Source organism: Lepisma saccharinum, chromosome 11 (assembly GCF_977018435.1).
Source record: "Lepisma saccharinum chromosome 11, izLepSacc3.1, whole genome shotgun sequence".
Lineage (NCBI taxonomy): Eukaryota > Metazoa > Arthropoda > Insecta > Zygentoma > Lepismatidae > Lepisma > Lepisma saccharinum.
The window spans coordinates 25408106-25433342 of NC_139239.1; the positions used below are offsets into that span (position 1 = coordinate 25408106).

The following is a 25237-nucleotide window of genomic DNA, read 5'->3' on the forward strand; positions in this document are numbered from 1 at the left end:
CTTAAGAAAGAGTCCGATATAGAAGGTAACGATACCTGTGGTGTCCAAGTAGCCGGACGCGTGTACGTGATAACACCACATATGACTCCGTGCCTCCATGTCGCAATGTAAAGATGATAGCTTTTATCATCACAATAAGGTGTTCCTAATTCTGCAATATGATCTTCGTAGTGCTGTCAATATTTCGAATTCTATTGCCATATTAGTTTTTACAATTTTCTGGCTTGGCAGGGACAACATGTTTCTCCAGAAAGGCGTATGTTTCATTATTTTCCAATTTTAAGTCATATATTTATATCATTAGCTTAATCGCGACAATGCGAAGACATTACAATTAATGAAAAAATAACATACCTCTATTATTTACCCGAGATTCTAACCCACGATCCCTATGTTACGAATTGTTTCACGCTAATCCCTCGACCAGCTAGGTCATCTAGATTCCTGTTTCAGGGTGGCTACAAACAAGCAAAAATAAAATTCCCTGACTTTTCCAGGTTTTGCAGGACAAAATTTACATTTTTCCCTGACAATTACAAACTAAACTAAATCGATGTTTTTGCAAATGAAAATAATAAACTCATACAGATGCAGGTATGGATTTGCTAAGTACCAATATTATCTTCTATGAAATTTACTTAATTTCTCTATTCTCTATGATTTGAATTCAAACTGCAAAATAGTGAATTTGGAAAATTATTACAATTCACAAGCTAAGGAAGGATTACGGAATTTTGTCATACGCAGTAAGTTTAAAATAAAATATTTGATTATTTTTAAAGTTACGACTAAGTGAGATAAGAGTGAAGAGTGATTGATTAACAAATACAATTATTAATTTATCAGTCTCCTTATACATTCTCGGTATTATATGTTGATATTTCCACTGAGGTTTGGAACCCTCTGCGTGCAAGAACCATGAGTGCGGACTCATTTTTCGATGCATAAAGCTACTTCTCTCTTCTCTGTAAAGCAAACAACTTAACTCTTGCATATAAGTGAAACAACTGAATCGGACAAAATAAAGTGTCATATTTCCTTACATTATCAATGAGATTTCTGCTTCAGTACAGTATATCCAAGTGAAGCACTGTGAAACTGACAACATGCAGTTATACCATTATTGCTGACGAAATGGATATGTACGTATTAGAAATGTAACGCAAGGCATTTATAGAATTGCATTGTATAGGTACCTGATTTAGCTAACCACACATTAAAACAGGAACACTCTAATAATAAAAGCTTCTGAAAGTTCATATACGAGGGGCGTCCTGACAAAAGCTTCAATGGTGCCTGTACGCAGCACTAGTGGTCGGGGAGCGACACACACACATGCAGGCAGGAAGAAGTGGCTTGTAACTGTAATCTCGTACAGTTGCAATGCAGCCGTTTTAGGACAGTTCTAGGTTAAAGATTGCAGCTCTCATACAGTCTCCCACCGACTGCGATGTAGCCTACATTGCATGCTCAGAATTTGGCACAGAGCCACCAGCAATCGTGTGAGGTGTGCAGACCGAACGTCGTGAGTGATAGTATGGTGAGACGATGGTGCAGACAATTCACGGAAGGCCAATCGAATGTGCACAACCCCATACAGCTGAGTACACACGGGCCCTTTGCATCACTTCAGGTGAAAGATCTTGGACCACTCCCTGTACAGTCCTGGCCTTGAATGTACCGACTTTCATCTCTTTTTTAACTGAAGAGGTTTCTGGCAGGGCAAGGATTTGACAGCTACACTGGGGTAGAGATAGTTCCAGTCTTTGCTGTCAGACACATATACCATGGGCATACAAAATTTAGTGCCAATCTACGACAAATGCCAGAACAATGGTGGTGATTATGCCGAAAATTAGGTTAGGACTCACTGTTACTAATGTAATAAATTACAACTGATATTCTTGTTTTATTAAAGCCTAATCGGTAGGGACCTTGATATTTTGTTATTTTTTAAAAAAATTGGTGTATTTTCTTTTTTTTTTACTATACGGTGTTATTTTTCCCAAAATTCACATTTTCATTTTAAGCGCATTTTCTGACAAATATCTGAAATTATACCTTCATGGTGTATTTTAAGTGCTGTTTCAAATTGTAAGTCACATGGCTTACGCCTCTTCGTGAGAGTTTGATATCTTGACTTTTTTTGGGGGGGAAAGTTATTTTCCATACCCCTTATTTAATTTTAAGGTAGCTAAGGATTTTAGATAATGGAATTTTCCCCGTACATACTGAAGGGTGCATAATGACCATAAGTGGCGACGCACCCAAAAAATTAAAATCAATCAATCTCACGTGACAGATACCGATATATTATGACACCAAAAATTGGCATTATCTTTTTTTGACTTGTTAGTGTTACGTTTACCAAGATTCGCCTTTTTGTTTTAGAACATTTATCTGCAAAATATACCGAAACGTAATACTCCATTGTGCTTTTTAACTATTATTTTAAATTGTAGGTCACATGGTCTACGTATTTTCGTAACAGTTTGATATGTTGGAACAGATTTTTGAGGAAGTAAAAGTAAAGTGCTCCCCTGCACTTTTCCATGAAGGTGTACAGAGGTGATGTGATCAGCACCACGCTCCTGGCTACCTTTATTCCTCAAAGTTTCCTCAAGGTACCAGCTTCATATGATGCTGGGTGGGCGCCGGAGCAGTTTGAATAGGTGGAAAACAACCCGGTTCTCCCCCGCAGGGGATCAACCCCGGGTCTCTCGCATAGTAGTCAAACGCCCTAATGACTGAGTTCCATTATTACTCACTCGACAAATGCCGATGGTGCGCACTTGGCTTGGTAATTCAAAACATATCTCGTGCGACAAGTACGAAGATGTGCCTCCCATGCGACGGTAGATACGCACTCGATCTCCTGTTAGAACCCTGCCACTTTGCTCTGTGATGCAAATGGTTTTGATAGAAGTTGAAAAAATCGTGGGAAATACATGATTTAATGTGGCTGTCGGAATTATTCCATGTACGTATAACTCTATAGTTTACTCTTGAGTAAAATGTTGGCAAACTTGCATGTTCTATGTACACAAACATGGCCTAGAAAAGACAAGAATGTTGGATTTCATGGAATTTTTCGTTGTTTTAGGACATTTCTTTTAAAAAAAATCGCTAAAAACGCCAACAATTCGCATTTTATGCCAAATTTCAATATTTCGAACGGGCGAAAAATTTATCCAGACATCACTGCACATTCCTAAACATAACTTCGCAGCAATTACAATTTTTCACGGTTTTGGCGTTTGCGAAAAATCAATGTCCCTACTAATTGGAAATTACTTTCTGGCCACCCCTCGTATAAATCAGTAGATAGAAAGTGAAAATTTAGCAGGGCTGGCAGAGAAAAGTCAATTCTTGAAGAAAGTGATTTGCTTTTATGATTGAACGATTTGAGTAAATATGATATTAACATATTTACGTATTTATTATTAGTATTATATTTAGTAGTATTTAATATTTCATAATATTGTACATTAATCTTACTCAGTGAGAGATTAATGACCATCTCTCATGAGTTTAAACAGACAGGACAGAGAGTGGCGTTAATTTCATTGTTATACTAGTGTTGCAGTAAATTTGAGGTTGGTAGCATGCACTTGCCAAATTTTATAACGTTCACCAATGCAGATTTATGTTTCACTTTTTCGTGATAGTATTCAATATTTATCCCATTTTGTTGGATTCTACTTATATCTAAGAATAGTGCAATGCCATTGTAAACGTATGTTAACTTGTGCGAAACCAGTAATACGTCAGGATGATGAAAGAAAACCTTCCTACATTAAATATAGTGAAGTGCTACATTAAATAAGGTGAAGTGAACCAGAAGAGTAATAATATTCCAGCAGCATATTTGCAGTCTAAAGCTCTTCTTGTTTATGCATTCCATTTTTGTTGGATGTTGCAGTCCATGCAATTTCTGTCGCATGTTGTAGTGAGGTACTTTGTCGGGTGGCGATATTCGACAAAAATCGTATGTATCAATGGAACCTATTTGTTCCATGTTCCTTTAGTTTGCCCAACAAAATGCCTTACTACGACGTCCGACAACTATCGGACGGCACCACCCACTATTATCCTCTCCATCTGTTGACAAGTCCCCTTACTACTCCTATACGGACAAGAAAAAAAATGATAATTCAATGCATTTTCCACGTAATACAGATTACCTTTACTCCCCGATGATACCATATGGTATCATGGTGCTGATTACAAAATGAATGTGCTTTTTGGACCTTCATACTCTTATGTTTGGGTGGAAACTCTGACACAGGTCTGGAGCAAGCGTGGGAAATTCATATTGATGACCAACCTCCCCCCTCTCCGCAACATATCCATGCCACATTTCCGAACAGAGTTTCACATTTTGGCTCATTATTCAACTTGTATGGCACCCAGGAACATGAAACATGTTTCAATCTCTTTGGAAACGTCAATTCTTTGAAAGGAATACTAAGGTTTGCGCATTCTTCCAAAAATAGCGGGAGAAGAGGGAGCAAACTAAGATTTTTTTGTTTTGTTTTTTCCTTGAAATTCGGTGGTAGCGCCTCAAAAACCCCCTTCCTCAGTTTGGCATTCTGAATTGTGCACGGTTGAATGCTATGATGTTCTAGCTGCAAAACAAAACTTATCCGAAATAGAATGCTCCATAGTGCCAGAGTTATAACAATTTGCTGAGCAATATGCAAATTACCTATTTTTCGTAAAAAACAGAGTTTCACATTTTGGCATATTATTTAACTTCTATGGCACCCAAGAACATAAAACATGTTTCATTCTCTTTGGAAACATCCATTCTTTGAAGAGAATACTAAGATTTGCGCATTCTCCCCAAAATAGCGGGAGAAAAGGGAGCAATCTCCAGATTATTTTTTTCATTTTTCCTCTTCCTCAGTTCGGCGTTCTAAATTGTACACGGTTGCATACTCTGATGTTCTAGCTGCAAAACAAAATTTATCCGAAGTAGATTTCTCCCATAGTGCCAGAGTTATAACAATTTTCCTTCAAAAATGCAAATTACCTATTTTTCGCAAAAAAATAAATTAAAAAATCACATTTTGGCTTATTATTTAACTTGTATGGCACCCAAGAACATGAAACATGTTAAGTTCTCTTGAGAAATGTAAATTCTTTGAAAAGAATACTAAAGTTCGCGCCCTCTCCCCAAAATAGGGGGGAAGATGGGGCAAACTCCTGATTTTTGTTTTTTCCATAGAAATTCGGGTGTTGTGCCCCCAAACCCCCCTTCCTCGGTCCGGCGTTCTGAATTGTACACGGTTGCATGCTATGAAGTTTTAGCTGCAAAACAAAATTTATCCGAAGTAGATTGCTCCCATAGTTCCCGAGTTATAACAATTTTCCTCCAAAAATGCAAATTACCTATTTTTCGTAAAAAAAACACATTTTGGCTTATTATTCAACTTGTATGGCACCCAAGAACATGAAACATGTTTCATTCTCTTGAGAAATGTCCATTCTTTGAAAAGAATACTAAAGTTCGCGCCCTCTCCCCAAAATAGGGGGGAAGAAGGGGCAAACTCCAGATTATTGTTTTTCCATGGAAATTCGGGGGACGCGCCCCCCAAACCCCCTTCCTCGGTTCGGCGTTCTGAATTGTGCACCGCTACATGCGCTGATGTTTTAGCTGAAGATCAAAACTTATCCGAAGTAGATTGCTCCCATAGTGCCCGAGTTATAACAATTATCCTCCAAAGAGTGTTCGAATTTAAAATTCCCGCCGAGAAGCCAGGGCGAGAGAAATTTTTCTCTCTCTCTCTCCTCCTGCCATCACTGGTTTCTGGCGCCGTGGTTGTGTTGCGCATAAAAGGAGCCTAAAAGTTGAGGCCGAAACTTACGAACGAGATTTCCTGTTCCCGTGCAGAGTTCCATAACGATATCTTTAAGTAAATAAATAAAAAAAAATGAAAATAGTCAATGAAGACGAAATTCCCTGACGTTTCCCTGACTTTTTTTGACACCTCAAATTCCCTGACTTTTCCCGGTTTTCCAGGTCTGTCGCCACCCTGTGTTTGTATTATTATTGTGGTTTATATAAAATCTTTAGAAATGTTGGTGAGATAGAATTTCCAGCCAAGAATCGCCGAGGTGTGATTCCTAGAACCACAGTTGTCTTTCCTATTTGTGCACATTTTGTCGTGTCCTATCAAATTCTACATGCTCAAGTCCTACCATCATCAGCCAGTTTTCCCTTTCCGTTGCCTACAACAACACACATGAGAATTGCAAACGGAAACACGTTGCAGAATTGAATATTTTCCAGTTAGTATTTTTCTTTCTGGATGTGTGTGTTTGTAAAGCTTCGATTTCGAAGACATTGCATTTCTTTGAAGATGCTGATCGCTTTATATGGATTGGTTCTACGTATTTTCATTGCATGGCTCTTTGCCATTTGCCAAGTCGATAGGAATCGGAATGTAACTGAACCGATTGATTGTGGCCATTTTGTCCTCTTTCTAGTATTGCGCTCGACATATGCTGCCCATTCTTCATATTGAACTGAAGGAAATTATTTCCACGGTCCAATTTTCGGAAACGTAACCTTTGATTCGCGAACTCTACGATTGCGGATAGCAATCACGGTAGAATTGCCTCCTCTTGTGGAATAAAATCAATGTGGACCGTTCCAAGAATCGTAGCTCAAGGATTTCCTACGGTTCTACTTATCGAAAACTGATAATCCTTCGAACTTGGTTGGAATCGCCGTAGGGTTGGATGTACCTGGTTGAAAATTCTAAAGTCGTTTTCACGTTCAGAAGACACAACTGCGCTTATGGAGAAACCGCACAGTGTTGCCTATACAGCGCTAGCTCATGTAGCCGGGAAATGATGACCTTCCATCACAATGAAGGTGTTACATATTTTGTATATATAATGATAATTATATGTAATTATTAATATTAATATTATACTGTGAAAGTTACAGTTACCCTTTTTACTATGATCCATTGCGATCACTACACGCGCGAGTGTAATGCACGAATATGACACTTCAGAAATCACTTAAAAAAGTAAAAATCACTGAGCGCTCACACAACTGAAAACACTTTTTCGAGAGAGGAAAAATGTCTAAACAGTCCAAAGCAGATCTCTCACTCAAGTAAGGGAACCTGGCACATGGGTTAGATTCAAGTTGCAACCCAAAAAAACAAATGAGTTATGGCCCACTTGAACTGATAACACGTCAATGACTCAAGCATGGCATGTCATATTTCTATCTTGAAGCCACATATTTTGTTACGTGTTGGAAAGCCTTTCAAAGGTTAATATGGTGTCTAGGAATTTATGTGTACGTTGGAAATTGAAAGGTGATCTTCATTTCAGTATTAATGTCGACAGTAATGTAAACGAAAACAATGTGTATTTGCAACAGCACTAATGTTGGTCACAACAGCAGCATTGGAAATAATTGTCAATTATTAAATTTAAGTAATTGCAATTCTATTATAACAAACTGCATGAAGTTAATATTTTTACTGAATGGAAATAAAATAACAACTCGAAAACTTGGTGGTGATTAGCCGGAATGCTGCGGTGCGTCAGCTCAAGATGACCAGACAACGTCGGGTTAAAAAGAAACTCCAAATGCATGGAAGTAATATTTCTGGGAACCTTTGAGTGGTCATAAAAAATAATTTCATTATTTTCTCCACAACTTTGTCGCTGGAAGTTTTTACTTGGAATTACAGAACAAAAAATGGCCAGCGAGGACATTTTCTACTGCACGAATATAAAAAATCTCCACATACTTTATTTTAATATTTTTTAATGCGAATATGCTTTAAAGTATTGATACATTATGAGCACCACCATCACCTATGACAATTAGAAAACCGTGTCAATTTTTTTCATAATGAATGCTTCAATTTTACGGCATGTTTCAACGTTAGGAACGTAAACATTTTGTTTTCACAGAAAATTTGCTTTTTTAATTTATCTAAAAATATGTAAGCAAGTTACCAGTTTTTTGTGTTCACCATCGTATTCTCTACAAAATTTCCTGCAAAACTGCAGGTACCGATTTTACTTAAGCTAAATTTGTAAATCCAGAAATTTCACAACAGCGCGCTCGTATTTTCCCATAAGAAAAGCATTGTCCATAAGAGCCAATTATGTCTTCTGAACGTGAAAACGACTATAGCAGGAGTCTTCTCCTCCACCCCCACACATGCTTCTTATCTTTTCAAGCAATATTCATTTACCATAAGTGAAAGCATTTACCATAAACGAACGCAGAAGTCGCTGACTATTAGTCATCATCTTACATTTCGTCATCTGAGTAAGAAGTAAGCACGCAAGGCTAAGTTACATATCACACTGAGATTCAACATGTGTTCTAATGTGCGGATGTTGATGAAGGTACACAAATACATTCCGCCTATGGAACATATATATCCGTTTCCTAAAATTAAATGGTTAAGTGGAAGAAAAGGCTTGTGCCTTAACTTCGCCATCCAAAACAAGGAATAAATATAAAATATAAATATAAATATAAATAAGTTAATCAAATTTCGTGGTGCAGCAGTCTTTTAATGGCCAGGCAATGCGACTTTCCATTGGTGGTACTCCCGTGACCATCGAATTTAATCCCAACGCCCGTGTTATGTGGCTCTTACAGTACACAGTCCAAGGGATAGCCATAAGATATCCACAATATCCAGATGAGATGCATAGATGTTATGGATATCCATTAGATATCATATCCAGCACTAGATATCCATTAGATATGCATCTCTGGATGTGCATTTGGTATCCATTTCTGATATATGGGATATCCATTGGACGTCCATGAAATATCTAGCCCTGAATAACAATAGAATCTCTAATCTTTGATATCCAACATATCTGACGTTGTGCTAAAAATTGTCCCAGATTTTCGAATTACTGAAAAATATCAGTTCTCCCGCTACAAGTTTATAACTTTTGTATCTTAGAGTTCATGGAATTTAAGAGAATAGTGATTTTAGTTTAATCATTACCATCTATCCGTAACCCTCGTAGTGGGAGATGGTTCTTTATGTCAGAATTAGCTTTTGCTTTTTTTAAGCCTAAGAAAAAAATATTTTTCACCCGCTTTGTAATGATTTGTCAATAACTTCATTTCCAGCCGTGTCCAGAGCAACGCGACTTCAGGATTCAGCAGTGTTCCGCTTACAACGACATCCCATACCAGGGGAACCTCTACCACTGGGAACCGTACTACGACGAAGGGGAGCCCTGTGCTCTCGCGTGTAGGGCGGCTGGCAACGGAGAGTCCTTCGTGGTGCAGCTCGCCGCCAAAGTGCAAGACGGAACCCGCTGTCGACCTGGAAGTCTGGATATGTGCATCAACGGAAAATGCCAGGTAAATTTATTCTGTTACAACTAGCCGGCCAGTCATTATGGAATGACACGCCATCGAAACAAATGGGGTGGATGTTGTGCTCCCTCCCAAAACATCTTTTCTCTTCAAGCCCCTTCAAATACTCGGTGGAGCAAACGCAATAGTCACGTCCGGGTGTAAGGCGCAACTTTTATTGACAATCACTCAAAAATGCCAAACTCATTTCCAAGCAGTACATCCTAAACCCTGGGTTTAGAGGCTAATAGTAATCTGAACGCAATCCTCTGCAAAATTGTTTTGTTCTTGAAGTGTTTTTTGTTTGTTTGTTTGTTTGGGTTTTTGTTTTCACAGAAAGGCTAATCGAGACCTGGCGTACAGTTTAAAGTAGTATCTGAACCAATGTGTGCCTCCACCGGGTATCGAATCCGGAATCCTTGATTAGAAATATGCGATGACTTTACCATTACGCCCATTAAGAGAGGTTATGGTTTGTTATTGTTCATCCTGAGCGCCCCTCTACGACCTCCGTTCTAACCTTAGGCTATGGACACATCTCTCTCTCTCTCTCTCTCTCTCTCTCTCTCTCTCTCTCTCTCTCTCTCTCTCTCTCTCTCTCTCTCTCTCTCTCTCTCTCTCTCTCTCTCTCTCTCTAAAAAAACCGTAACTTTACGGTTATGACACTTCAGTATTTTCACCGTAAATAAGAGATATTCAAAAATAGTAAATCCAATTTCTAAATCACGAAAATCCATGCTTGACGACAAATAATTTAAAATGTATTGTTGTACTGTTGTAAAACGCATATTGTTAAAGTACGGGGTGCAGATTGATACTAAAATTTGCAGTAATCGGCATAAAAAATACACAAAGTTGATATTCGAGTAACAACAGGTTTACATATAGTCATTGAAAAGCATTGCATGCAAAAATAATTAGGCAAAAAAACTCTGGGGCATTGCTTTCCATGTACTTGTGTCTTTTGTTGTTTCTGAAATTAGCCTTTTTACGTTGGAACAACTGTAATTTTAAAAGGACCCAGGGTACGAATCTCCGCCAGTGTTTTGTGTGTCCCTTCATCAATCTCATCATATCACTCATTCTCATCGTCGCGATTGGCTAATGGCGGAAGAAAAGCGATGCTACATAACAAATATCCAATCAAATCAACTGTGATTTTACAGATACATCACTGACATCCTAGCTGCTGGTGAATTCACCGTAAAATTATGGTCTTTTCCGTACACTGTATTGGAACTTTTGTGAAACCTATATTATTGTCTTGAACACGAAATCGTTCCTGCTGTCTTGCTGCAGAGAATTTACAAAAAATGCGTTTCTAATTGGATTAAAACAGAAAATGCTCTGTGTTAGGACCAGTACGAATTTTAAAATTGACTTTTAACAGTCCTCCTAGGAGGTTAATGTTGTAAATATAGAGAAGTGTCTTTTTTTATTGATTTGTTGACATGATATAATCAGAAACAGATACTAATGACAGGTTGCTGCTGATAAATTACGAGTACGAGTATTGTCATTACCAGTGACAGCTGGAATATTATTCAAGGGAGTTAATTCAACAGGAAGTTGGTCTTGGATGAAAATAAGGAAATTGTAATTTGGAAATGGCAACTGATGATAAACATGATCAGAAAGATTTGTAGCCAACTTCTTCGTCTCCTTTCAGAGAGAGATATGTTTCACGAATGCGAAAAAATAGAAAGGTACCATGTCACGAAAACGTTCAAAATGTAACCCAAAAGTTTCCAGACTCGTTCCATTATGATGTTATTGCCGCTATATGTCGCTATATAGAATTACACGCACACCCTTGACAAAGCTATGTACAAAGTTTTATAGCACTAGGTTCACGCCCTCACCACACGCCAGTTGACCTCGTACAGTGATCTTCAAGACTGAATAAGCATGCTAGCCGATAACCAACGGCGTCTCAGATGAAGAATGCAGTTTTCAGAAAAAAGTTTCAAGGATGTTATTATATTCCACCTACAAGCTTGAAGTTGTGTGACGTCCTGATATTCAATTCCTCCAAATGCTGAAACTAATTGATCAGAAGTGAATAATAACTTTGCACAAGTCTTCTCGAGATCAAACAAACTCTTACGAAAAAGAAACTATATTCTTTTTCATGCAATCCGATTTATGTTTTTCAATGATCTTTTAGCAGTTTATTGATGACTTTTGGCCATACTTAAGTCTTTTTTTATTCTTCATTATTTATGCATTTCTAATCCTTGCAAAGAAAGAAAAGAAGGGTCAAATTCTCTGTAATTACGAGTTTGCGTGGAATCGAATTCAGTTTCTTGGCATGGCTAACCTCTTAAGCCTAACTCGTGCCTATTGTAGCTGCCTGATAAAGTGAACAATCGGTCAAGGCCCTGAATGGTGATCGAACATCCGATCTCCTATCTCGACAATTTTCTCTGACGTTGTAAACGTCCCTGAAGGCTGTGGAGGCGATTCTCGTGGAATCTCAATGGTCCATTCAGTTGACTCATCTTCCTATCTCTTCCATCTGCACAAACAAGGGAGAAGATGTATACACGCATTGGAGGAGATTTCCAGTCCTAATGCTTGCTTCCAGAAATTTGTGGTATTTACGGAATAACCGTATTTTTAGAATATCGTTGGGGTCGTGCAAGATCGCACGGTTTCATGTTGTATTTGGCATTTAGATTGCGTGTTGGACACGTGTATGGTTTGAAACGTTCACAAACTCTTCCGGCTATAGATGGTTGTATGGTTGACAATACTTTGGTCAACCTATGAGAGACTGAGTTTATTTAGAACTTTAGACCAAAAATACCTTTTAAGGGCTATATTACAAATTATAACATGTTTACAGCGCATATAATATAAATACATAAATTAGACCCTACATTTTTTTACAGTATCATAACAATGGTCAACTAATATAAAAGCATACAAAAACAAATCTTTAGTGATTTGTAATGTTAAGAATAAAATATTATGAGATGTATACAATATACATTTATTTTATAAAATTATTTAATTCCTGAAATTCTTTCTGTATAAAGTATATTTCAATAGTAATTTTTTCACTTTACTTTTAAAGAAGAATTGTATAATTGTGTAAAATGGACCTCTTTTGTATGAAGTTAACATACTTTGTGAATGTTTGATTTGATTTTTGTCATTTAGCATCGCTTTTCTTTCACTTTTCGCTGATCGTGACTATGAGGATGAGTAATGACATTGATGAAGGGACAGTCACAAAGACCTGAATTCAAACACGGGACCTCTGACGTTTTATCGCGCACTTTGAAAATGTGAGAATTACTTTGTCTGGTGAGTGTCCAAGTTCATTAGATGGTTTGATCTCTTTCAGTGTATGAAAGTAGGTATTTCAAGTATGCATAAACTTGAAAGTGTTAGTGTATGAATTTAAAAAAATGAGGTTTGGTGTTTGAGTTTAATGTGCATTTGCCAAAATATGCAATGCTCTTATTTTTGTACTTCAAAAATCCTCTTGTGATTCTGAGGTGTTTTCCCAAAGAGACGCAGATACTTTTTTTTCTATGTAACTTTTAGGATATCGAAATGAAATGAGCACAATATATGTATTGCTCTCATATTCTCGGGCACAACGAGTTTTTTTCTTCCTCTATTTTTAAGTGTGGTCTGTCCCCTGATGCAATCAATCAGTCGCCTCGAAATACTGATCGTTAACATGACAAAGCTGCGTTCCCCGGGGGAGGTGGTCAGAATAATATCGTCCGGATCACGTAAAGCGCTTTTGATCAATAAGTCAGGAAAACAGCTACTGGTTATTCCCAATCACGATTTCTAAGATTTTTAAAATACAAATTTCAGAAAGTTTACCCCACATTTGAACACTACGACAACCTAATATATGAAAGTCGGTTTACAAAGCTGTGCCATAGAAGAACGTTACAGGAAATAGTATTCTTGTGGAAGTTGTTAAATAACGAGGTAGATGCTGAACATCTACTCTGCCAGATAAATGTTCGAATCCCGTCGTCGAAAACTAGACTCAAGAACGAAATTTTTCTTATAAAGAAGGCTAGATCGGAAATTAAAAAGAAATCTCCATTGTGGAGAATGTGCACCAGTTACAATAAATTGCTAATAAAGAATAACACCATTGATATCTTTTCTATGAACCTAAGGGACCTCCGTAAAGCCACTATTAACACAATAACCTAAGCTTAAACACATAATTTCCTAATGAAATAATATGTGATCAAGTGTGTGTGTGTGTGTATATATATATATAGGAAATAATTTTAATGTATTTTATGTAGGTGTGTGTGTGTGTGTATATATATATATATATATATATATATATATATATATTACATAAATATATGTAATTGTATTCACTATGTATCCTTCACATGGGCTCTGTAATTAGGTATGTACCTGTTGAGTTCGATAAATAAATAAATAAATTACCGAATTACATTCGGTAGGGTAAAGCTAAGAGAGGAGAAAGCATCTGGAGGAAGATTTCCAGCAAGGATTGATAATATCCCCCAAGCGTGTTTCTTTTCTGGGAGTAGGAACTCCCGAAGGTAAACCTGTCATTTACACCCAGTGATCTTTCCGTCTGGTCACGAAACCCAAGACGCTCAACTTGAGGCCCTGTATCTGATCTCGGCGTAATAAGAACATCCGTTCCTGCCGTCCAGATGAAGCGGAAAAGAAAGAAACGAGAAATTAATAAAAAAGGAAAGAAGAGAGAGAAAGGAAGAAGAGGAAAGAATCTTCTTCTTCCTGCTTCGGAAGAAAGAGAGCGCGTTTGTTTTCTGTCTGCCCCGTTGAAATCGGCTAAAGGAGTCTAATTGATTGCATCGCCTGCCTCTCCACGCCGGAGGAAGTTGGGTAAACAGTGAGGAGGATTTCCCCAGCTTCCCATCAGGAGCTTTCTCCGGGCTTAACGTCCCCTCCTTGAAGGCCCTGTCCGCAAGCCATTTTCGACTTCGGTGGCTCCTTTCCTTAAGTTGCCAAATGGCAGTGCGGTGTTGGGATCGAAAGAAAGCAAATGAGATACTTTATATAAGCTGGAGTCTTACGGATCTGATAAGGTATTAGTGTTCTAGAATTTCGGCGTCTTGTGTTCTTGCTTCATCGCTGAACCGGGGCGATGGAGATTGTGGGAGTTGCAAGTAAAAAAAAAAGAAACGTGTCTGGCAGTTTTTATTTCTTCAAAAAGGACCAGCAATCATTGTTGTTGTTCCAATTTTTATTACAAAGACGTGAGATATCTATGATACAAGAAGTGTGACACTATTTTCGGCCAAGGATGATGTTTGAGTAATGTGAAACAAATCTGTATTTGGCACACAACGTTAACTGAACTTTATCTTTTGTGTAGTAATTATACCTTCTCTGACAATGTGCCCGACCCTGTGGCCGAGTGGCTAGCACATCGCGCTGCGACACCAAGGGTCCCGGGTTCGAATCCCGGTCGGGCTTGGTTGTTTGTGAATGTCCATTCATCAATTTCATCATTTCATCACTCATCCCCATCTTCGCAAATTAGCCAAGAGGCACAAAACGCGAAGTAAAATAAACTAAATCAATCAATCAATCAATCTGACAATGTGTTCGTAAAATCTTAGGTATGTCCAAAGTTCGATCTCCACCAGCGACAAAAATAAATTTTCGCCTCAAATTGACTTTATTTTTGTTATTTGAAGGGACACTCAGAAAGAACACCCAAGATCAAACCGAGATTCGAACCCGTGACTTCTGGTGTCGCAGCGCGCTGTGTTAACCACTCGAATTCGGAGGTCGGCTGTTCGCCTCAAGGCAAGAGAAGAGATGCTTACTCAAAACGTAGTGTTAGAGTACGTACAGGTATACGTAGTAGAACTAGACCATGGATAAAGTCCAATTAACATTGCATGCTAATACATAACCATTGTAACTAACATTGAGATAATTATTAAAGACATATTTCAATTCGAATTTCGTCCAATAGTTTCGCAAGTGATATTTCGATATAGTAAGACAAAACATTCATATTTGCTCCGAGCTGGTCTGATATTTTCACAAGAGGAAGTGGTCTTCTGACATAATGAGGATATGCGAATGTCGTCTCTGCATCTATTATTTTCACATCTCATGTCATGTTATCTCTGAATCGCTTTACTGCTTTTTAAAAAGTACGAGTGATGTTCTGATATGTAATGAAGAAAACATCGCAGTGGTAGCGTCGTCGCCTTATAATCAAGGGGTCCCGGGTTCGTAACCGGTGGAGGCACATGGCACAGTGGTTCGGATCCCACTTTAAACTGTAGATCCAGTCCCGGACTGGACTTGGGTTTGAGTTGGTGTTTTAAGTCCACTTTATGCACAGTAAGGCTAATCGGGACTGGACCTACAGTTTAAAGTGGGATCCGAACCACTTGTGCCTCCACCGGGTATCGAACCCGGAACCCCTTGATTACAAGGCAATGACGCTACCACTGCGCCATGGGGGAGGCCCGGACTGGACTTAAAACAACAAATCAATCAATCAGTCAATGAAGAAAACACATGCACTGCCGTATTCTGTCATTTAATGTTTTACAATAATGATTGATTATCTAAATAATGAAGAAAACCGGTGTGCTAGCTCTTAATTATATTATTCTCACACTGTTGAGTAATCGTTTGACATAATTAAAGAAATGCGGTTGCTAGCTCTTCCCTTTTCCAAGAAATAATAATGGTTAGAAGTCATCAACGAACCATTTGTAATATGTATGCCAGGTTCTTTCCTCACGAAGTCTAGAGAGAATTAGACGGCAAGGTCATCGTCTGTGAATAGAATTTTCCAAACGGGCAATAAATCTTTAATGTAATTAAGTATTCACGTGCTTTATTCTCGATTTTCCCACAATGACGAGTGACCTTTTACACAGTGCAGAAAGCACGTGATTTACTTCTAATTAGTGATCGATTGAAGTAATGAAAAAGAGACACGCGTGTCAGCTCTGATTTTATATTTACCTCTGTGGCGTTTCCAGGCATCGGTATTCCTTTGTATCCCCATAGTAACTACGAAAGAGCTTCTTTGTTACTCGTGAACATTATCCAACTAAAAACAAGCATGTATTAGCTGCTTATATTTCATCGTAATATCAACCCATAGAGTCCAGATTTATCCACAAGTTTCTAAGTTTGAAAGTGATATTTCGTGAACTCTTTATTAGTTGCGTAGTCGTGAATACAGTCTGCGTTTAAGTTATGAACGATATAGAGGGTATATTTGTAACTTGATTCCAGCTGAACGCCCTTTGGCTTGCCATAACTTTCTTCATCCTGGTGAATGTGGACTTGCATTACTTTATGGAAATCCAATGACTTTTAACAAGATACTGTCTCTTGCCATAAAGAAAGCACTGTCGGAAAAGTGGTTTCAGCAAAATTAGGGTTGCATCAAAAGTACAACAGTGACTCTCATAGTCGCCAGATGTCAACCCAATACAACTTTGAATTATTGATTTATTTTCGCTTTTGTGCCACTTTTACTAATTGAAATAATGAAGATAAGAGATGATATGATGAAATTGATGGTGGGTCACACACAAAGAACACCCATGTCCAAGCCGGGATTTGAACCCGAGCTTTGGAATAAGGTCTCGTTTTCCTTGTTCTGTTTATCTTGTCCCATATTTCCTGGTGTCCCGTTTTCTTTGATGTCCCATTTTCTTTGTTGTCTCGTCTTTGTCCCGTATTCCTTACTGTCCCTTTTTGTTTGTCCCGTTTCGCTTATCCCGTATTCTCTGTTGTCCCGTTCCCTTTTCACATATTCCCTGTTGTCCTGTTTTCCTTTTCCCGTTTCTTTTGTCCCATTTTTTTGTTGTCCCATTTTCCGTGGTGTCCCGTTTACTTTGATGTCCCGTTTTCCGGGATAGATATTCAGAAACTTGATTCTATACAGGCCATGAACATTCCTGAAATAATTAGAACTGTTCCGGTGGTTAAAGAGAGGAGAGGGGTAAGTAATGTTCCTAACAAGTTGGTAACACACACACACACACACACACATACAGAGAGAGAGAGAGAATTAGCTTAAAATTTATTTTAGGGTTAGTTAATATTTGTTTGTAAAAATATATTAGCGCACTAACCACTACATAATTTGATACCGAAAGACTACATATTCGTATTCTCTTGTTTTAACGTCGCTGTAGACCCCGTAATCTTCACTGGGACTGGACCTGTAATGTTCGGCAGTGAGATGTCATTCGACCACTAAACGCGCTCTGCCACCGAGATGGCTAAGACAGCATATTGTAGGTTCAGATCTCCCATACAGACCTTATTAATACTGCACACATTCAAAGAATGTCATGTGAAGCATGGCTGGTGATCTTTGCCTATGACCAATTGAAGAGGACCTACAAAGACGCCAGTCATTCTATAGTCTCCGCTCCAAATAGGATGCATAATGCCACCGTTGCATAAATTCGCATCTCATCAAGAGATGCAGAATCCTTGTGCAGATAATGCAGTCCGGCTAATGGAGTGTCTGCCCCTTTCGAGCAGGGATGCTGACATGTGTCACGAACTATTCATTGACCCTCGATATTGACATTATAGACGAACATCTCATTAGGTTACATTATCTGAAGTAGGGCGTTGCATATCAAATGCATGCACTGGCTTACTGTCTCGTATGGAAACGCACACCTCCTTCGTGATCACACTACACAATATGTAAATTACTTTCAGATTGTTTGTGTGTCCGCGGTCATCCTAGCACCATGTACTCTTAATGCAAATACTGCGGTTGGAGTTGACAGAAATTGTATTTTCTCTGGTTCGACGCAACTCACGTACGCATCAACTGTTATGAACACAATTAACAGTGCAGTTAGAAAATTGGTTTAACAGTGGAGCTGAGTTTGCACTAGAATTGGCCAGCATTACGTTTCTAATTCTGAAATAAATTCTTAACACTTGACTTTTGTGATGATATGGTACAGTCCTGTTCAGAAATATTGTCGCATGAAATTTGGCTAAGTCAGCGTCTCTCGAAATCCAATGAAAATTAATAGGTCTTATACCTCCACAGGTAACCTTCTATTCTCCCTATTTTCAATTCTCCTCTTCCATCCTCTACTCTTCACAACTCTCAAGCCTACTTATCAGCCCACCCATATTCTTCCCCCTCCTCTTACCTACCTAGACATTGCTAATAGTTCTATTGTCATCCGGTGTATTCTAGATTATGTATTACTACTCGTGTGGCAGTTGCGTGTCGATTATCAAGCTAGATAAAATACCATTAACAAGTGTGTTCCGGTATCCGCGAATTTCTTACGGTGAATAAAAACACTCTTCTCTCTAACGTAACGTTTTCACTAATCTCTAATCAGGGCATATTTTTGTAATTTTTATGTCCGCAGACTTTATTCTTTCCGTTCGTATAATATGAGTAATTACACTTAGTAACATGTTTTCCTACAGTTTTTAAAAGAACAATTCTTCCATCCCATGCAAAATTCTAGTTTCTATCCGACAAAAAGGAGTTCAGCTCGAGGACTCTCTTCTCCTTAAAATATCTTATTATACTTGGTATCTACTTTATTCAATCTTCAATACTCTCGCGTTGCTCCGGTTGCTTCCGTGAATATAAAACCTAGTTTTGTCTACAAGAGATTTCATACCTCACCACACACTACACACCTGAATATCCACTTTCTGATACATTCACTTCGAATGCGCGATAGAACTAGACGTCACGACGTACTCTATAAAAGAAAACATGTCCCAGTCTGTTTAACACCCAAGTGGCAAGCAAAAGGTTCAAACGTGTCGCGTAGTAAAGTCCTGCATTAGTTGAATTAATTAACAAATTTCCGGCAAAGTTGTGCAGTAAATGAAAATACCGAAAAGTAGTTCTCTAGGAACATCCTTTTTCAGTGCTCAGGTAAAAATTTAAAACTTTTCTGTCCGCTGATTCTCGAGATAATCCTGACCAAAATTACCCCGTAAGCTTATACGGGCTTTTTTTAAAAAATATCACCAAAATCTTGAACAGGGTATAAGACAAAGTAATGTACCAGTAACATTTCCGGTGACACTTGCTCATTCTGCATGAAATCTCTACAAGACTCGGTACATTTCAGTTAATTTAAGCATACCAATAAGATTCCTTGAAAGGATGGGCCAAATTTCCACCAATGAACATCATCCACCTCGAGCGGGCGCGCACTTTCTGGAAATGAACCCTCGCACGGTCTGAGCTTGGAAATTTCACTCCATTCCCGCATCACAAGGTAGCTTCCCTCTTTGTCTCTCTCATAATTACGAGAAGAACAGGACGGTGTCCTTGCTCCAGCTAATTTCAATTTCCAAGCGTCTAGTTTGCCTCGGTTCTTTAACACGGAAAGTTTCCGCACGTCTTTCTCAATCTCGTTGCGTGTTTGCACGTAATTCGCGTTTCGGATTTCAAAAAAAGAAACTAGAGGAGAAAAAAAAAAAAGAAGCCTTGTGGTGGATCTTAATATTCGAGGCCTCGCGTAATTGTTGCCCTTTGAAGTACTAATAATTCACGACGCTTTCTTCGTGCTTTCTTTCAGATTTGCATTGCAATTTATCATCGTTCCGCCGCAGAGAAAGCGATTTGAGTTCTCACCCTCTTTTCCTGCCCCCCTTTTTGCGAATTCCTGATGAGGTCCTTTATTCGTCTGACTTCTGCGGGTCTACTCAGGTTAACTCGTTCAAGAAGTTATTTTCTTACCCACACCAGAGTGAATTTTTAATTTCAGTTGGACTGCTCTGCGTTTGTTCCCATTGCGTTAGTCTTATTTGGAAGGCTAGCAACGGTAGGCGTGCAATGTGTTGTATAATTTTGAGTTGTTGTTTTAAGTTCACTTTTATGCACAGATAGGCTAAACTGGGCTGGACCTTCAGTTTAAACTTGTTGATTGATTGATTGATTGATTTATGTGGTTTATTTTACCTCTTTTGATTGATTTATGTGGTTTATTTTACTTCTTTGGATTGTTTTATGTGGTTTATTATACTTCTTTTGATTGATTTATGTGGTTTATTTTACTTCTTTTGATTGATTTATGTGGTTTATTTTACTTATTTTGATTGATTTATATGGTTTATTTGACTTCTTTTGATTGATTTATGTTGTTTATTTGACTTCTTTTGATTGATTTATGTTGTTTATTTTACTTATTTTGATTGATTTATGTGGTTTATTTTACTTCTTTTGATTGATTTGTGTGGTTTATTTTACTTTCCACGTTTATTTCTTCCACTTTTGGCTAATCGCGAAGATGAGGATGAGGGACAATATGATGAAATTGATGAAAGGACACGCAAGGAACACCCATGCCAAGGCTGGGATTTGAACCCGAACCTCTTGCGTCATAGCGCGGTGTCAGTTTACAGTGGGATGTGAACCACTGTGCAATCTGCATCCACGGCGTATTGGATCCGGAAGCTGATGATTACAAGGTGACCGTGCGTATGTGTGTGTGGCGTTGGGGTGGGTAGGTGTTTGTGTATGAGGGTGAACGTAGGTGCTTGTGTGTGGAAGTAGGTGAACAGTGTTCGTGCGTAAATGTCTAAGGTTAATCAGGACTGAACATACATTTTAAAGTGGGTTCCGAATCACTATGTGCTTCCACCACGTATCGAACCCGAAGCACCTTGATTGCAATGCGAGCACGTTACCACTACATCGAGGAGGCAATATATGTAATATACAAAAAAAATACATGTGTGTGTGTGTCTCTCTCTCTGCCTCCTGGCGGAGAGATTAGCACAGCGCGCTGCGACACCAGGGGTTCCGCGTTCGAATCCAAGCCTACAGGCACGGGTGTTCTCTTTGAGAGTCCTTTCAGCATTTTCATCATATCGCCACTCATCCTCATCGTCGTGATTAATCAAAAGTGGTAGAAAAGCGACGTGAAATAACCTAATTCAACAATCAGTGATGTGTATGTGTGTGTGTGTGTGTGTGTGTATGTGTAAATATACTGGGTAAAACTTGGTACCAATTAGCAGTATGAGAGCTTCCTGACGTTGGCAATCTAATCTCGTCGTTGCTACGTTTTAAGAAACGACACAGTAAGGAAATAAAAGAGGAAGAAAGCTGTAAACGTAAAATAAAAAGAAATGAGATGAAGAGCGGGTTTCGGGGGAAAGTGACTGAGTAACAGAGCGCCAGAAATGGATTCAAAGAGGAGACGAAGAAGAAGAAGAAGGGCCCATGGACATTTTTCACGAATGCAAGGAGCGTATGAATTTCAAGGGTTGTAAATCTAGAAAATAAGGAGCCGGGGAAACCGCCGGGGACTCGAGGAAGGGAGGAGAGCTCCTACAGTGCCACGAGCGGGATTCCTCTTAAGACGAAAGCTGTGTCTTTTCGAAAAATATACGATTGCGTAAATAAGGTCGTGTGGACTGGCGAGGAAGACTCCGAAGGACGTGTCCTCGCACGTTGTGGTAGATGGAGTTGCTATCGCCTGGTATTAGGCGGATTAATGGAGCCACCGGATGCATGAAATCTCCCCACCTCCCCGTTTTCCAGGTTTAAAATTTATTTTTGATACACTGTAGTATACTTATTTGATGGGAAGTTATAGTGGTTACAGTGAATAGTTTTCAAAAGTAATGCAGTTAAGTTTCGAGGAAGCAACGCGGTAGCTTGCGGCCGCCCGCCCCTATGAAGCAACGCGGTAGCTTACGGCCGCCCGCCCCTATGAAGCAACGCGGTAGCTTGCGGCCGCCCGCCCCTATGAAGCAACGCGTTAGCTTGCGGCCGCCCGCCCCTATGAAGCAACGCGGTAGCTTGCGGCCGCGTAGCTCTAGAAAACAAAGCGGTTGCTTGCGACAGATTGAGACAAGATATCCTTGTTGGAATGGAAGAAGATTGCGTTTTCCCATAACTCTTGCCTCTGATATTGGTTTTTCCATTTAACTAAGCACTTCCATTTGTTCGTCATAATGTATGCCAAAGCCACATTTGATTTTATTGCTACGTAGAATTCAATGGCACATCAGAATTCATGACGTCAATAAAATTGTTAGTGAGATGGAAAAAATTTGCCTCAACCTCATTCTTGGGGAAGACATACTCAATAAGAGCAGCAGTGTGCCTGGAGGAAAGTTCCATTGCTAGCGCAACCCTTTGTCTGTCGTTCTGTTGCACTGATATGTGCATCCAATTTAACTTTGGAGCAAGCCTGGGCTCGGAAGAATCCATTTTGAGTATCCTTTCTATGATATTTTTCTTCATAACAGTTTCATTCCACTGGATCCCATTATCGATAAAATGATTCCTCAATAATTTTTTTAAGTGTGGCAAATCCGCAAAAACCCAAATTTTCTCCCCTGACAATGTAACTGAAAAAACGACTGCTCACAATTGACACTAAGATCGTTCCACAGTTTCTATTACTTCCACCTAGATCCGAAACTATAGCGACTATTATACCCAGCTACCCCAACCATTTATATAATATCAAACAACAAAGCCTTGGTCATAGCCGTATCAAAGTTATAGTATACTGGCTGTTTCCATTCACCTGTCAATCCTCGAAGCATTGCAACCTGAACATTTCTATGGGGAACAAAAACTCTGTCATTTTCACTGTCGTAGCACACTCGTCCGTTAACATTAATTTCATCAAAAAACAGGACACTCAGTTTTTCCACTTCACTCAGACCCTGTCCCTGCTGTTTCATAATATTCAAAACGGGTTCAAGAATTCCTGTTGGGAGACTCAATGTTGCAATGCTGGGTAATGGAATTCCGACCTCTGATCACATGTGGGTATACAATCGTTCACTGATCGCCCTTTGTGTTAATGCAGGAATTATATCTTCCTGTTTCCACCTGCTTTCCTTTCCCCTTAATTAACATGTTGATTTGCCCTGGAGTAAAGGTTTTGCTCAAAATTTGTCTCACTTGTTTGTTCATGATAGTTTTCGCTTTCTTCCGCTCCTTTTTTTAAAGCCACTTTTGAGTGCAGTACCTTCTCATACCTTGCTTGCCATTTTTGCAAAATTGATTTTAAGGTTTTTGATTTTCTCATGACAATTATTTATATCTGTCTTTTGCTTTTCATTTTTCCCACGAAGCACTTCCAGTTGTTTTGTGTTTTAGATTTTTTCACTTTCTATTGAACAAACGAATGACAACACAGAGGCTTTTGTTCTTGAGGTGGCACGCTGCTGTTCACAAATAATTGTTCACTTACTCAGAGAAAACCCTTTTCCTAGCACATCTTGCCTTTACTCGTCTTGCACGAGCGCTGTTGTCGTCACTGACCTGCACATGTGTGACTGGAAGTAACAATGTAGGAATTATGTCTTTCTTCAGTCTCTTGTTTGATGTAATTCCTAATAATTCCGATTTTAAATCGCGTTCGTAACATTCTGGTGAAAAATGTGAACAAATTCTCGAGTTAGCAACCTGAAATTTGTCTTTTCGATAACATTTGCTCTCCCAGATTTTTCGGAACTTCTCGTCGGGAAGAAATTTATGGTAAACAATATCAAAATTTTTCGTTTTCCTGAGATAGTTTCATGTGTTCACGGCACAGTTAGACATTATTATTATCACTCACACTACAATATGAAAAACACAACAAAATGACTAAAAATACACGCGAATACACGAATACAAGAGCAAGGAAAGAACACAGAAACACGTCTCCCTTGCTAAAACTAGCGGATACCAAACTTTCCCCAGCGATCTCTCATTTCTATGACGTCACAGTTTTACAACCACCTCGGCTTGCTAAAAAGGCGCGTTATGAACGGACCTTCCAAAGCGAGAGGCAAACACAGGTCAACGGACCTTGAATATTTCTACTCCTTGCATGTACCTATTGCAAAAGCATGATTTAAATGTGTGACAAGCCAAATAGGTTCATTAAATTTTGACAATCACACTCAAGACCGGCAACAAACTCTGACAGTGAAAAAATTGCGCAGTTGAAAAAAGGAACATTCAAGAAAACAGAAATTGGACACGCCAAACACGACGAGCCTTTTGAAATTCTTCCCCGACTTTCTTTTTTTCGAGCGAACTTACTTTCTGAAATTAAATCAGCTAGAATAAATAGGGAGGATATTCCTACATTTCCTCTCGTGAAATTACTTTTCCCTTACTTCTTCCCCTCATCCCGATATAGTTTCATCTTATCATTCCTCAGCTTCCTTTTTTCGGGGCGCTCTCCCTCTCTCTCTCTTTCTCCTCTCTCTCCGTCGACTCATTAAATTTCCTTACTTTCTATACGCCAGAAAAAGCTCCTACTCTTGAGTGGCCTATAAGGAGATCGGATATTGGCTGGCTTCCAACTTCCGATTCAATTTGTTCCCGATGTTTTCTTCAATTCATTTTATGACGTAACCTGGTTATGGCGAGATGACTTCATGTATTAAAATAAGATGAAAAGATACGGGGAACAATATTTTTTATATATACAAAAAGCAAGCGTTGCACAAGGAGCAGAACATATGTACTAAATTGAACTTGAAGATGGAGATGTTATGAAATGTAGTTTAGCTCTTCGCGTGTCGATGGTTTCTGTGCCTGTTCTCTCAAAACCAAACATTAATTTTCGAAAAAGTTTCAAGCCAGTAAACTTCGCTTTGATTGTATTAGAGAGCTTCCATCTTATTGAAATTATGTTTTCTCTAGATTCCGCAGTGTTCAATATTTGGCATTACTTAGACTTGTGGGTTTTACAGTACTAATAAAAGTGCTATGATATAGGGTGACCAGATATTTGTTGACCAAAAAGAGTATAGTCTATAGGTTGAAGGTGCACATGTACAAAACCTAAAAAGAAAACGAAAATAAGGGTGACTAATTGTTCTATAAAATAGGCCCTACACTTTACAGATTCAAAT

The 25237-nt window shown here is 38.8% G+C and overlaps 1 protein-coding gene across 3 annotated transcripts in view; it reads left to right on the top strand.

The window, feature by feature from the left end:
• nolo (ADAMTS-like no long nerve cord) overlaps nucleotides 1-25237 on the top strand; it is a 752674-nt gene that overhangs the window by 555052 nt on the left and 172385 nt on the right. For all 3 annotated transcript variants that reach the window (XM_083130826.1, XM_083130827.1, XM_083130828.1), the window contains exon 5: nucleotides 9140-9376. In XM_083130826.1, the coding sequence (XP_082986952.1) occupies nucleotides 9140-9376 (237 nt within the window). The remainder of the gene's footprint in view (nucleotides 1-9139; nucleotides 9377-25237) is intronic.